Source organism: Taurulus bubalis, assembly GCF_910589615.1.
Source record: "Taurulus bubalis genome assembly, chromosome: 20".
Lineage (NCBI taxonomy): Eukaryota > Metazoa > Chordata > Actinopteri > Perciformes > Cottidae > Taurulus > Taurulus bubalis.
Genome location: NC_136608.1, coordinates 13829928 through 13845033, shown reverse-complemented (window position 1 = coordinate 13845033; position 15106 = coordinate 13829928). Strand labels below are relative to the sequence as shown.

Sequence of the window (15106 nt, the reverse complement as noted above, 5' to 3'; positions counted from 1 at the left end):
ATCTCAAGTATAATATGATTCACTTTCATATACTTCAACTGTGAAGTAAACTGTGTGGAAACAGTCAAGATCACAGCTTGAAAATGTCACAGTGCATGGGTAATATCTATCACTTTCAAACATCGAAACACTATTAAACCCTCAAGAATATGGCAGAATTCTGTGTCAGACTATCGTTGCTTTAAAAGTTATGGGTGATATCACTTTATTTTCAAAATGATGACTAATGTGTCTCTGACGGTAAAAGCAGGAAAGTCATCCATTCCATTTCAAACCAACAATCACTGCCACTCTACTGTGAAGCAGACTTCATTTGGGTTTTTTCCTCGATTTCCAAGAACTCAGAGATTAGTTCTAGAAATAATTTGAACGGTCTATTTGATTCAAACACTTCCATATCTAGATAATCAAAACAGCACTTAAAAAGGACCCCTAAGTCGCATTTATGGGGGATCTATGCACAGAGATGGAATATAAAAAAATTAAAAAACTATGTTTTTATCAGTGTATAATCACCTGAACTAAGAAACATTAAGTATGAGCCCCTCATATGGGGGCGGGTCCTCTTCGCTGAGTACATCGTGTTTCTACAGTAGCCCAGAAGGGACAAACCAACACTGACTCCATAGAGAGCCTTTCACGTTTTATCTACGTTTCCTGAAGGCAATCTATGAATCTATGATAACGTGAGCCGCATTCAGTTGCTCCTAAAGTAGTAGTATTATGGTATGGATGACCATGGCGGCTGATGTTGTAAAGGGAGCATATTCAGTTTGTCTGCAATGTGAAATGATGCCACCAAATCCTACACACTGTCTGTTTAAACTATAAACACATGGAGGTGTCACATTGTTTTTTTTGAGATGCATAAACTGCTACATTTGCATTTCGTTTTCCTTTGAGAATGAGCTGAAGAAAGTTTTATCGAATTAAAGCAAAACCTGCTTTTAATGTTCTTCTTTTGTGGTAGTAGTTATGAGTTGTACTTTAGCAATCCATGCTGTAACTTAATCTCCTTTCAACTGTGTGTGGCGCAGTGAAAAATTATACATATATTTCTAAACAGTGACGTTCTCTGTCATATTCTCTATGAACAGAATTGTTTTTCATCACATAAAACTACGCCTCATTTTCAAACAGATAATGTTATTACTGAAGCGCTTTTTATTTTTTTCAAAGAGAATTCTCATTTGAATAAAACCATGACTTTGAATTTGGTGAAGTGGAATCTGATGGAATGTAAAAAATCGTGTCCAACCGACACAAAGAAAGAAAAAAAGTTGTGTCAAAGGAAGCATCTGCTGATGTGTCCTTCATCTGATGGACCGAGACGGAACACGGAAAACAGCTCTTCTGTGGTTGTCAATCAAAATAAAACCAGAATAGTGTGCAGCTATTGAGCTTCAGGTGCGTCTCTCGCTCCGTCTCATGGCCGGGATGCCTTTCAGAAGGTCCCCCGCTCTCTGGCGGGCGGTTAGTGAATGCATGAATAATGTGTGCGAGCGCAAGGACAGACAGGGCCGAGCCGCGCAGTCAAAGTCTCTTCATCTCCCAAACCGATTTAAACGTGCCACTCTCGGTCCCCAGCGGAGGACGGGATGAAATGAGCGTGTGAATGTGAAGGAAAGGGGGAGGAAGGGGGAGGTAGAGCGTGAGACGGTGTTGCATACGTAAAAGAGAAAGAAAAATAAACTCACAGGAGTGGCGACGTGAGCTGGCTTAAAAGCAGCTGGAGGTGACCTCGCTGGAGGCTAAACTAACCGGGTGGAGGGTGGTTTGCTAAAAGCGAGCTAAAGGCTAGTATGGGACTTGACAGGAATCCCCTCCCCCTTCCCACCAGAAAAAGTCAAAACTATCTGCAGATAACAGAGGCCTCGAGGACGTGTGACGCCTCAGTGGAAGTAAGATGTGATTAGCCCGTCACAACACAGAGGCAGCGGCTCTCATTGAATGCTAATGCTAATAATGCGTCTCATCGTTTCTTGTGGATCGATAACGCCCGGCGGTAAATCAATGTCTTGTTTACGGTCTTATTGCACACTCTTTATCTTGTCACAAACTGCTGCTCTGCCACTTTTGAACTGCAGTCCTTGCTTGTAACACTGCAGTTGGATCAATAAATCAGGCTAATAGTGTGTTTTTTGTTGTGTAGTAGGGGTTTCTACTGTATGGCATCCACAGCTGATGGCTCCGGTTCATTTATTTATCGCACGATCGATCGATAATACAACATTTTCTACAAGCGCTTAACCCCAACAGGGTTTGGATCAGACTCTTTAGAGGTAGCTGAAGTTTAATTTACTGCACGGTTTAAAAAGGGAATGGTTCAACAATTTTGGAAAATGCGCGTATTCAATTTCTTGCCGAGAGTTAGATGACAAGATTGATGCCACTGTCAGGTCTGTGCATTAAATATAGAGTTATAGCTACGGCGGGTAGCTCAGCTAGCAGCTTATCCCCGTCTTTATGCTAAGCTAGGCGGACCGCCTCTTGGCTTTCACAGCTCCATATAACATAAATTACATTTGTTCTACTAATAATGTACACATGACACAAAATAATACAGAAATACACAACTTCTTAACCTCCACAATCTTCTCCGTTGATTAAGAACTGGAAAGGACGCAGACTTTTAGCCTGGGACATGTAGCTTTAGTCTGACTCCACAGCAGGATATCGTGTGTCGCCATCGAATGCATATTTTGGGCCCTTTCGGCGGTTCTCATTTCCAAAGCAATCAGCTGGCAACGTTAAAAAAAGTCATGAGTTTTCATCCAACTCACGTAGTTCATGTTAAGTACAGCAGCTAGCTTACCAAAAGATCAATTCCCAAAGCGACTGTGATTCCACATTGGAAAAATGTTCTTGCTTCTGAACTAAGATGTGCTGTCCATTTCTAGGACAAACTAGGGGAAGCATGTATGTTTTGTCAATCTGTTGTTGGTCATTGTCCACCATCTGAAGAACCACCATTTGTAGAAACGATTAGCCTTGAAGACAAAAAAAAAAAAATCTATCTTGGTCCAAACCGAATCCACTCAGAGACACACTATCTCTCTCTCACACACACGCACACACACACATTTATCCATGTTGAGTAAAAAGACAAAACTGTTTGATCCTTGGCAAGAGACGAGCAGAGAAAGACAGAACGACCACGGCGGCTCTCAGAAAGGCTTTAATCGCTCCGTATTGATTGTTCCCTTTTTTGACGAATCAGCAACAACTAGTGTGTGGGCCGACGAGTTTGCTTAATATTCCCTTCTCTCTGCTAGCAGGTCAGCCAATTTCACCCTCCCCAATGCCTTCCTTCCAAAATATCCCATTTAGATCTCATTTATATTCGTACCACTGGCAGTTTGAGGGCGTAGGAATATTAACTTTTCCCAACATGAAATGTGAAATCTTACAATATCCCCCTCTACAAAATCATAAGGTATTCAGGGGAGGTGCAGCTATCAAATTTAGCAGGTTTCACAACAGCGAGCCACAGCCACTTAATGATTCATCACAGCTTCTCGACCCTGATGTTTACTCGGGCTTCATCATCTGCCTACAGGGCTCTCCTCTTTGTGGCTTTGATGGGGTTCTGGTGAGGAGGAGGACCCCCGAAGGAGGCTCCAAAACGAGACCGGTCCACGCGCCAGAAAGTACAAAATCAAACTCGACTCAAGATGTCAACATTGATTTGTGGTGAAGACGGGAGGAAACGTCTTTGGGACAAAGGAGGCGTCAATGAGACTGGACGTGTTGCGACAAATGAGCGTTCCTATAAGAGAGATGACACCTCCATGGTGTCACTCAATGTAAAACTGGGTTTGTATACACACTACGCTGGAGATAAATCCTTCACCATGAAGGGCTCAAAATACTACACACACACACACACACACACACACACACACACACACACTGACAGCATAGGTGTCAATGTCAGTGAGAAAAAAGCTGAACAGATGAGTCTTACACTGGATCTATCATTATAATTCACAGCCTGGCGCTGCAAAAACAGCTTTTTTTCCTCTTTATTGTTGGATTGCCAAAATCATCCATCAATCCTGCTCTCTCTCCGTCTCCCTCTCTCTCTCTCTCTCTCTCTCCTCCCTTACCCTGCACAGGTAAACACACACCGTCCTGCTTACGCTTAAACTGTGGCCAACATATCACGCTGCTCAGAGAGAGTTTAGGCGTGTTGAGGTGTAAGGGTACTCAACATCCTTGTAAACATGAATGAGCCGTTTAATCCTCCTCTGTTCAGCGCATCAGGAAAGCCAGAATCATGAGTTCAAAGTTACTGCGAGTGGAACGTTGGTCGAGCCATCTGGAGGGATTTTCACATGAATAACAAAATATCACACCTGTTTTTAATCACAAGATCTGCCGAGCGCTTAAAAAAATGTGCCAATCGACTTATAATTAGGGCTATCTTCTGAAATTCAAAGCATCTGTAGGTGACCCCTCAGTCTTGTCTTTTTTTATTTTAACAGGGTAAAACACCACAACAGTTTGTGACACATTAACAATTTGTAACACTAATAATTAATTAAATTAATAAAATAAAATAAAATTAATAAAATTACACCGCCGAACTGCATGCTGGGTACAGCTCGCCCACTATCACAACAAGAAGAAACTCCGTCGCTACATTAAAAAACGGAAAAGGAGCGATGCAGGATGACCAACGAGAGACCAGAGATGCACCAATGCAACTTGTGCCCAAGAGAGGAGCTGTGTCTATTTGGTTACACACATAATGCAACGCTGATTACTGTGTGGTACATAGAGGGTGAAAAGAAGTTGAACCTGGAGGGACTTAGGACCCAGGGGAATGTAGGTGAAAAAAGCAGGAAGAGACAGACCGGAAGACATGCCACACAAGCATCTGTTCACAGCACATGCTGTAAACAACAAGCGGTTTAATTGACCGGCGGTCCTTTTCGGCGTCAATGAATGGATGTGTTTACTCAGGAAAAAAATACCGTGATGTACCGTGAAACCGGCAGAATCTTACAAAATACCGTGATATGAATTTTTGGCCATACCGCCCAGCCCTACTTAAAGCCCATTAGCGAAAGACAACATGCTAACACACTAAAACTAACACGGTTAACATAATATAACATTAGCACGTTAGCATTGCTATTTAGAGCATGTTAGCATGCTGATGCTAGCATTTAGCTCAAAGCCCAACGGTGCCCGAGTACAGCCTCACAGAGCCGTTAGCGCAGCTGGAGACTTTTAGTCTTGTCGATCCTCTAATTTCTTTAACTATTGTCTCAGCTTAAAACATTATCCAGTTACCGCTTCTCAAATATGAGGATTTGCTGATTTTTCTGTTCAGATTTCTTTCTTTTTTGTACTGCTTATCAGACTGAATTAACAAGCTAAAGGCAACACTCGGTCATGGTAAGCTCTAATGGTCATTTGACGTCATTTTTAGGTTTTCCGTTTGATAAAATGATTATTTAAAAAACAAGGACATTTATATATTGTCAATAGTGAAAATAACTGCGAGCTAAAGTCTTAATTCAAGCTTACAATTACAGAGTGAACATCGAAAGCATAAAGGGTTACACATGCCGTTGATGAAAGCTATAAAAGCTTTTTAAAAAAGCAGCTGGCCTACATAAACCTGATGCATGAAGGACACAGATGCAAGGATTGGAAGCAGCCGCTTTGTGGGACAACAGAAACAGACTCTAAAAACAGGTACCATTTGTGCATGCCGCTTGCCATTCATCTATAATTCATTGTAATGAAAAGGTACAGGGTTCCTCTCTATTCTCAGTCACCTTTTGCCCCAGACACCATTCACTTATCGAGCCAAGATAATAATGGAGAAGGTCAGAACGTTTTTTTTTCTCCGCAGTTTCAAACAGAAAAAATAATACTTTGCTTTCAACGATCCATTGATGCATTCAGTTAATGCTAATCCAATGCCACGCCGGCACAAAAATACACTCAAACGGCAGCGAAGTCGGACTTCACGGTGTCGTGCACGTGTACACGCCACCGTGTGCACGCCACCGTGTGCACGCCACCGGCCACACGTGTAGAGGGCACGCCGACAAAACTTTGCAGCCTTCCTATTCTCAGTCCTTGGAATACTTCCACTTGCCAAAACAACAGATGGCTGATGTTGACAAGAAGGGAGGGACACTTACATGTGTGTGTGCGCGCATGTGTGTGTTAGAGCTTAAGTGTGCACGTGTTATCATCACCTTTCCCTGGAGGTGAGCCTTGCAGTCAGACTGTGTCACGGAGGCAACGACAACAGGCTCTCTCCACCAAACCTCTGTCAAGCATGATTGGACAGCATGTGGTAAGTGGTGCGAAGGCCCCAGAGACATGCCAACACACACACACACACACACACACACACACACACACACACACACACACGCACACTGTAGGACAGCAGATATTTATGCTTGTGTGTGTGTGTGTGTGTGAGTCCATCGTATTTTCGGTGTTCCCCTTGCTTTTGCAACTTAACACTCTCAATGGGACCCTGACAAGAAGACAGATGAGTCCGACGGCACCGAGGATCATTACCGGACGCCCGCGCAACAATGTGCGTCCGACTGCACACAAACTTCTCAGCGATTGGCCCCTCCCGTCTTCCAAACCCCCGACAGACCGATGACCATTCCAGACTCATCATCACTCACATCAGTCATGCCATTACGGGGACACACGCCATTGACTTGATGGTATCATAACATACTGGTTCTCCCTTGAGCTGAGCCGGATAGCGAGCGCGGCGTCGTCTTGTGGATTGTTTCTTCGCCGTGTGGGATGTTTTATGGTGAGGACTCCGGTCTGCACAACAGTTTTTTTTTCTTTGGGTGAAATAAGGTTGACCTCAGTTTCCGCTGACACCAGCTGACGGTGTTTAAATGACTTCATCCTACATATTTGCTCTAACGCGGGGCTTCCTTGCGGCTTGCAGCTCACAAGACTGCGACTAGACAACCGCATGAGCAGCATTAGTAAAGGATGTCCCGAGAGGCCCGGAGACATCAGCGAGCTAATTACATCCTCACAGCACAGAGAAAGAAGCAAGGACGTGCATGTCAAGATTTTTTATGTAGGAATACATATTTAATTTGAAAACAGGGCCACAAGAGAGAGGATAATAATAATCTACTTTGATAAACTTTTATCAGAGTAACATGTCCCCAAAAAACGAGGGCTTTTGCCCCGCAAGACCAAAAAAATAAAAGTATATATTGGTATTTTCAGAGTCCCTTTAATTATACGACACCTGTCTCTTCATATATCGTCCGATCTGAGCCAACACTTGAGGAGGACAACTTTTTGGTTAACATTTTAGGCTAGGCGTCCGAGTGGCTCAGTTAAGTCATGTAATGTACTGGCTTTGTATAACGTATGGCTTGTTATAAATATGCATAACAAAGAAGACCCACGCCAAAATGAAATACAGGTCATAAGAGCGCACAATCTATTAACTTCACGTTGAGCTAATTAGCTTTTTACTCTTCAGTAGGTTTGACACAATCTCAGATCAACCCATCTTTGCAATCTGAATAACAAACCTCACAACACAGACATGACATGGTGAACATGTACTGTATTTATACGACTGTAAAATGACAGTTACTTTGGGGAATAGCTGAGACATTACAGTAGCTACTGTTGTAGACTCCAAGCCCTCTGATTATTAAATTCCACTCAACTTAAGCTCAGAAACACCCGAAAAGAATTGCAGAGTGTTTATGTTAGTTTATGGAATTACAATTTGATTAATTCTGCCAATTTCAAAGCAATAACTTTAACCCTGGTTTAGACATTTTAACTCTGGGACAAAGTTGTGGACCATCCCTACAGCCACGCTGTTACACAACCTTTTACAACTAAATAGGTGCTGCCATGTCTGCCTTGCTCACGCTCCCCGGGCACAGGCTGCTGTAATGACCCCCCCCACCCTACCATCAGCGGCTAATGCTAAGTGGGTACCCGCCAAGTACACCGGGTGCCTTCGGCTGACCTGGAACTGTCTGCCCCCACCTGTATCCAACACCCCTCGACGAGGCTCAATCAGTACACAGTTCGCAGCCACACCGGAGAACAGCCACTGTAAGAGCCTCTCGATGTAGTGGCGCTGAAACATGCAGTGACAGCCTCCATAGCCGGCCCCATTAATCCTTCACTGGAGCTGAAACAGGAAGCAGTGTGTGTGTGTGTGTGTGAGAGAGAGAGCGAGATGGAAGGGAAAGGAGCAGGGAACGATTTAAAGCCAATTTATCTTGATGTGTTGGCAGCATTATTCATGAATTTACAGGGACAGCGACAGTTTCAGTGTTTACTCTTCACGCAGATTATCCAAGGTAAGACGGAGTGGAGAGAGAATGGAACTGGAGCACGTGTGATATACTTGAGTTTTACCCATTTTTGCAGGCGGCTACGATGCGATGATGCATTGTTCGCTTACTCGCCTGCATGCTTTGCGTGTACCTGGAGGATTAAAACAATATATCCACTAAGCAGCAGGTAAAGATTGCACCGTCCCTCATTCTTGAGCTCCGATTTAGTCCAGCGTAAACGTAATGGCAGCACTCGATGGGGTTACTACAGTGCAGGGAGCCCCGACCCCTTAATTGTGATCGAACTGGAGCTCTTAATGGAGCTCCAAGTTGATCGCTCTGCATTTCAGCTGAAAGGTAATCAGTTACTCTTCAGAGTGCTCTCTCTTCTCCGGCCGTGACCTCGCTCTGTGAAGAGACCGTTCATTTAAAAAAAAAAAACGACAGCTTCCTGCTGCACATGCTTCACATTAAAAGCTTTTCATGTTTAATGAATGAAGACTTTTATTGTTACTCAAATACAGGAACTGAAGCTATGAACGAACACATTGTATTTGCAGTAGCGCGAACAACAGCATCCCTATAAACTTATGTGTGTTTTTTGCTGACTCTTGCTGCCGTTTGTTAGATGCGGCACAAAGTCGAGCATCTCGAAAATCTGCAGGAGCTCGTGGCGTGGCTCGAGTATCCAGTCTCGATATGTTGACCAGCTTCCTCAGGTCTGCTGCATTTAACAGTGTCAGAGTTTCAGTCTTCTACGTTTGAAGGCGGGGCTAGTGGGCTGGTTCTGGAAAGAGATTTGAGGTGTTTGATTTCATGCCGCGTCGTAGCTTCATGACAAACCGCTAAAGAAAATCAAGCTTAAAATCGGCTTCATTAGCTTTTCCAGAGCTTTCCGACATTGTTGTCGTGTAAAGAGAAAAAGAAAGTGTAAAAGAAATCGGAGCAGCCCCACAAAGATTGGTATCATGTGCACACAAATCTGAAGTTTAAAATAAGTACATTGGTGTTTTAACCCTAGAACACTAACGTTAAAAATAGTAACACTTACGTTGGGTATATTTCACCCGATAAAATGTACCTGATAAAATATACTTCTCATCAAAATACAACAATACAAGCCAAGTTATAGCTATAGAACTTCTCATAAAACAAAAAACAGGTATCATGCGGGGGTCCTAAAAAAAAGGCTAAAACCCGGGTGAAAAATGTGGGAATCGTCAATAAAACGTGATTAAAAATATAAATAAAAGGAGCTATGAACTTGTTCTTTGGACGACCCGTTCCTGGGACATGCGAGTCTTGTCCTGTGAAGGAAAAGTCTCCCTTCAATGTTAAAACACATCCGCAATTTTTTTCACCCTCTATCACTAACGTCGGTTGAAAATCACCCGAACACGTGCTTGTAGACCAAAACAGGGATTGGAGCAGAGAGACACGCCCACCTTCAATAAGACACACCCACCTTTAATAAGCCACGCCCACTTTCAATAACATCTGTGCGCAGCATGAAGCTATACAACAACGTTGACCTTGACTGGCATCAAATCTACAGGGGCCACATTAGCAACAGGAAGTCGTCTCAGACCCAACCTTACATTATCCATAATGCCTTGCTCTAATGAGAACTCACGGTGTCTCTGGGAATGTAATTGTGCCCTATGTTCTCTTATATACCCATCAGTGCTTTGTGGGAATCCTAATTACGTCCTGCAGGGCAGGCCTGATTGCTGTTGGCAATCTAATCTAATCCTCACCTCACAGACTAATGCTTCTCTTAATATTGTGTGTGAGTGTGAGTGCGAGTGTGTGAGTGTGTGTAAATGGGACAGAGCCTGAGGATTTCCCGACGCTGTGAAAAATTAAAGTCATATTAAAGTACGTCGTGATTAAATGCATAAACATGATTCATGATCACTATAACAGAGAGAAAGTGAATCATGGTGACCGGGCTTTTTTTTCTGCTTTTTTTAATTACAGAGAAGATCGTAATGAAAGTTGGCAATTCAGAAAAGATACCCCGAGAGAGAAGGGACAGCACTTTTTACAGTTGTGACATTGGTGCGTAATAGAACTTGATGTATTATTCAAAAAGGCCGTGAAAGACCTCTGCAGATCGACGGTGCATTTAAACTGGTCAGTGGCGGTTTTATTGGGACCGAGCTCGTCCATTGTAACCAAATATCTGAGAAGGTTTCAGCTTTCATTGCTTGGCAGTTTGTCCATTTGAAGTGGATCCTGTTAATAAAAGATAGGTTTCATAAGAGGACATACCGGGCAGCTGCTCACTGAGAGCAGAAGATTTTGTTTACAGCCGAGTTTGACCCAAACCTTCACCCTAAAGTACACCTTTTGCTGTTGATGTGACAAAATGTGCTCAGAATTTTAAATAAAACGCTGCCCTGTGATTGTTGCTGGATGTTATTTTATCCTTAAATTAGATTTGTGCTTAGAAATGCAGAACTATTTTTAAAAGCACATAGCCGACACTGGCTGATAAAAAAAAAGAAATTCTGTTTACACTCATAACGCTCGAGCGGTTATAACAATAACCAGCATTTATCTAAATCTCAGTGATTTGTCCACCGTCTGTGAAGCTGAGCGGGAAAACAACATTAAGCACAAGCGCAATCGAGAAAACGATCTGCTGGTACAAGTATAAGAAGTGATAATTGCACGCTCAAAATAACAAACAATTTCTGGAGCTTCTGCTTTTTAAAATATTTTATTAAGCTTCTTTTTTTTTAAGAATGTGAGTTCGAGGCACTGGCATTAGCTTTTGGAGAAGAAGAAGCGTAAATGTCATTTTTAAGGACACAGATCCATTTGACATTTGACAAACATGTATGAAGGTTACCTCATCACCAAGGTGATACCTAACAGCGCCGCATGTACAGTAGATGCTGTTGCCGGTACCTGCCATGAATTTCGCCACATTTCTATGTCGTAATGTCTTTATTACTGGAGCACATCCGGCATGTGACAGACTGCACTCATCCCCGTTGGACAAGGAAGCATGAGGAGCGGATGAAATGCAGCGGACCCGAAGGCAACTTCCGACCACCCGGTCAGATTGCCCCAGGAAGAGGGCCGAGATGGAAGCCGAGCTAACCCGCCTGGGACCGGTGGGGCCGGAGGGTTACTCCACTACCCAGACTGCTCCTGGCTGTCTGATGTCCGGGCGCAGAAAAATACCATGGCTGAAAAAAAGGACTTCAGGCTAATCCAGCAACCGGTGACTGTTGTGACCGCGTCCTTGCAGAGACCCGACTCCGCGTTGCCGTCCCGGATGAAGCTGCACTCGAAAATGCACTTTTTTTGTCATGTTTTCCTTGTGAAGCACAAAACAGACGAGGCTGCACCTGCCCCGTAGCCTTGAACCTTTTTGTGAGCAGCTGCTGGGATTTTAGCAGACGGATCAGTCGGTCCCATCATGCAAATGAGGAAGTGGCCAACACTGGAACACAATGGCAGACAAACAGCCCCAGCATTTAGGGCTGAAACGTATTTCGATTCATCTGCCAATTAATTACATTTTTCCGCAGTCGCTTAATGAATGTATTTATCGAATACCTTTTCAGTCCAGGAAATATTCTCAAAGTTGACCATGATCAGACCCTCCCGCTAGAGGACGGCACCCTGCTGTGCGACATTCATCGAGCTAAGAAGGAGCATTAAGTGCTTCCACATCTACTGGTCAGAGAGTATCCGCTTACGCATCAAGCAGCACATTATTGAGCGTTGGAAATAAAGTATTGAGAAGCATGTTGTGGCTCCGGAGCACGCAAAGTAAAGCTAAAGCTTTAAACAAATGACTTTTTATTGCACACACTTTAAAGAATCATAAGATTAGCATAAAGCAGACGTGTGTGTGTGTGTGAGACTGGAGGAGTTGATGAACCTCTGCTGAGAAATATCTGTTATTGGACACTCTGCTGGATGGAAACTCCCCATAATATTTACTTGCGAACATGTTTACTAATGTACATATCAACCATTTTAAAAACAACTTGACGGCGTCAACAACCGATCGAGCAAACACAAGCAGAGCAACGAGAGGATATCAATCACTTTGGCAATCGCTGGAGAATATGAATATTTCATGGTGGGAAAAAAAAGTAACACATTAGTTTGATATAGGCTTGGCTGCCTTTTTGAATAAATCCCCGGTGTGTGATGCTGAGCGCACACTCCCACACCCACACACACACACGGGCTAAGACTTTGATCCAAAGCCTCTTATGGGGGGGTTTTGCAGATTTTTCCACCCCAAAATCAGAGCCCACAGATCCTCCTCTTAACTCACAATACAAGGCAGCGTCATTAGCCGCAAGGATCAAAGACACAGCGACGGCCACACGAGTGTGTCCGCGACATAAGAGCTTCACGTCCAGTGAACACAAGTTGACAAGCGTTAGATGGAGTTGGTGCAAGTTGGGAAAATTCACATGACTTGTGCTCTTTATTTTATTCTTTTTTTTTTTATCATGGGAAAGTCAACCCGGATGTATGTTCTGGCTGCTGCGTGCGATTCAAAAATGTCTCCAACAACTGTGGACAGCACAGTCTTGGCTTCATGTGCCTGAAAAGTGAAACCACATCACTTGCTGAAGCAATCCACTGCGCTTTCCGCTCGAAAAAGAAAGCGATTCTTACGGGGACTTCTGCTGTATCCGTGACCTTATTACACTCTATGGTATTTTTCATTTCTTATGACACCACTATAATGTTAATATAGGGACTTGGGGATTTGCTCTAATATTTATTCAATATCCTCTCCAAATTCAAATTTAGTCCACTTAATGTAGTGCAAATTGGATGATAAATATTGCATTCTTAAATGTCTGCTTTGTCACTACATGTGTGATTCAAAGGTTAAAATATATAGAGAGCAATTATCTCTCCCTCAAGACATAACTCAAACTATCTCCAAAGGTTTCCTTCCACAGTATCACAGTATTAAATACATCAACAGCTGCTACCAACAATTATTTCCATGGTCAAATATTTTCTGGATCTATCGTTCGGGTCAGAAAATAAGTGTCCATAACTACTTTCCAGAAATCAAGCTGACATATTCAAACTTCTTGTTCTGACTGATCAACAGTCCCAGACCCCCAAAATATTCAGTTTACTAAGAACATCTGCAAATGTTTACATGTTGTGGAGCTGAAACTATACCTCTAAATTATTGCTGAAAAACTTTCTGTTAATCAATGAACTGTTTTCATACATACATAAATAAATATATATATATTAAAAAAAGAGGACAGGAGATGGATGAACTTATTTTTTTGAGTGCATGTGAAGCAGACTTTGCTCTGGGACCATTTCAAAAGGAGTCCAACATAAAACAAACCAGAATAATATTCTCCAATATCTAATTTAGTAGGTTGTGTCAGTGGTATTATACCTAGGATATTAGATATGCTGTAATCTGGACCTCTGGTGGCTGCGTGACATTTAGACATATTGCAGTACAGCATCAGTACGGTATCATATACGTGTAATACCTGTATTAGTTGTGTGCAAGGCTGAAAAAACATTAAAGTGTACTTGAATTGTGTGCAAGGAGTGTGTGTTTTCTGACTGCCCCAAGTGTAACACACCCTCTTATTTTTATTTTTTTTTGTAACAACGACTGCAGAGAGAATAGACATTATTGAGGGGTTTCGACAACACAAAAAGTAAAAATGTTCCCCACATGGTTTGTTTTTAGCACCGAGCATTGGGGAGGGCTATCAAGAGCCAATAGCTCTGCTGTCAAAACACACAAGCGTGTCAGAAAGCTAACGGTTTTCCCAAAAATGTCCGGGGGGGGGGGGAAGAAAGAAAAAAAAAATACGAAATGCGGGAAAGTTTGGTGTGAACGCGTAAAGAAGCCTCACCTTGTTTGACACACTTGAGGCGGACGGGGTCTTTGCTGTGTTTGACCACGGCGTGCACGTCTCTGGTGGTGAGTCCAGCCACTGGGGTGTCATTGACTTCCAGGAGGAGTTCATCCTGGCAGAGTTTGCCGCTGTGGCACGCCGCTCTGCCCGGGAGAAGCTCGCCGATAACCGGGAACTGTCCGTGCTCCGCGCCGCCCTTCAACTCCAGCCCGAGCTCCCCCTCCTCATTCCTGCAAAGGACACTCTCGTGGACTTTGTTAGTCCAGTGGTTCTTCCTCTTCTTCAGGCTCTTGGACATGGCTCAAACAAGAGAGAAAGAGAGAGGGGTGAGGGGGGGAGAAAGCAGGAAAGAAAGAAAATCACATGAGTGCGGCCGTGGAAGAAGTTTTCGCCGCTCTTTGAAGTCCCCCGGTGTCACCGCAACATTGTATCGGGTCCAGTTTTCAGCAGTGAACGCCAGTTGTATCCATGTCAGCGCACACACGCTCACACGCACTCACAGCAGCTGGATCATCAGTCTGCCTTCGCGTTAACTGGGAGCTGCTCAACTTGGGACACCTTCACGTGACGTCTCAAAGATCGGTATTGACAGTTCCGCATGTTCAAAAACGACCCAGTGAAGAAGGAAGAGTAAAACAAATTTGAGTGGGGGGGGATTTATGCGATACCTTGAGCTGACACTGTGAGACGGATTGGTGAGAGAAAACATGGACACCACTCAACAACTAACAATGATTGTAGTTTGTTTTTTTTAAGTCAAAAAAATGACATGTTAACTTACCTACACCCGGAGGGACACTGAGTCTCCAGTGTCCTTGTGTGTCAATATTATATCATCAAACTAATTTCAGTTTAAAAGAAGCAACTTTGTTAAGAAATGAACGCACT

The 15106-nt window shown here is 43.3% G+C and overlaps 1 protein-coding gene across 1 annotated transcript in view; it reads right to left on the bottom strand.

Moving 5' to 3' along the window:
- The window catches only part of magi2a (membrane associated guanylate kinase, WW and PDZ domain containing 2a), a gene marked incomplete at its 5' end in the record, with an annotated part of 181374 nt that extends 166858 nt beyond the window's left edge, over window positions 1-14516 (bottom strand). Inside the window, one exon of the mRNA XM_079236290.1 lies at window positions 14216-14516. Within this exon, the coding sequence (XP_079092416.1) occupies window positions 14216-14516 (301 nt within the window). The remainder of the gene's footprint in view (window positions 1-14215) is intronic.
- Between the last annotated feature and the right edge of the window lie 590 nt (window positions 14517-15106).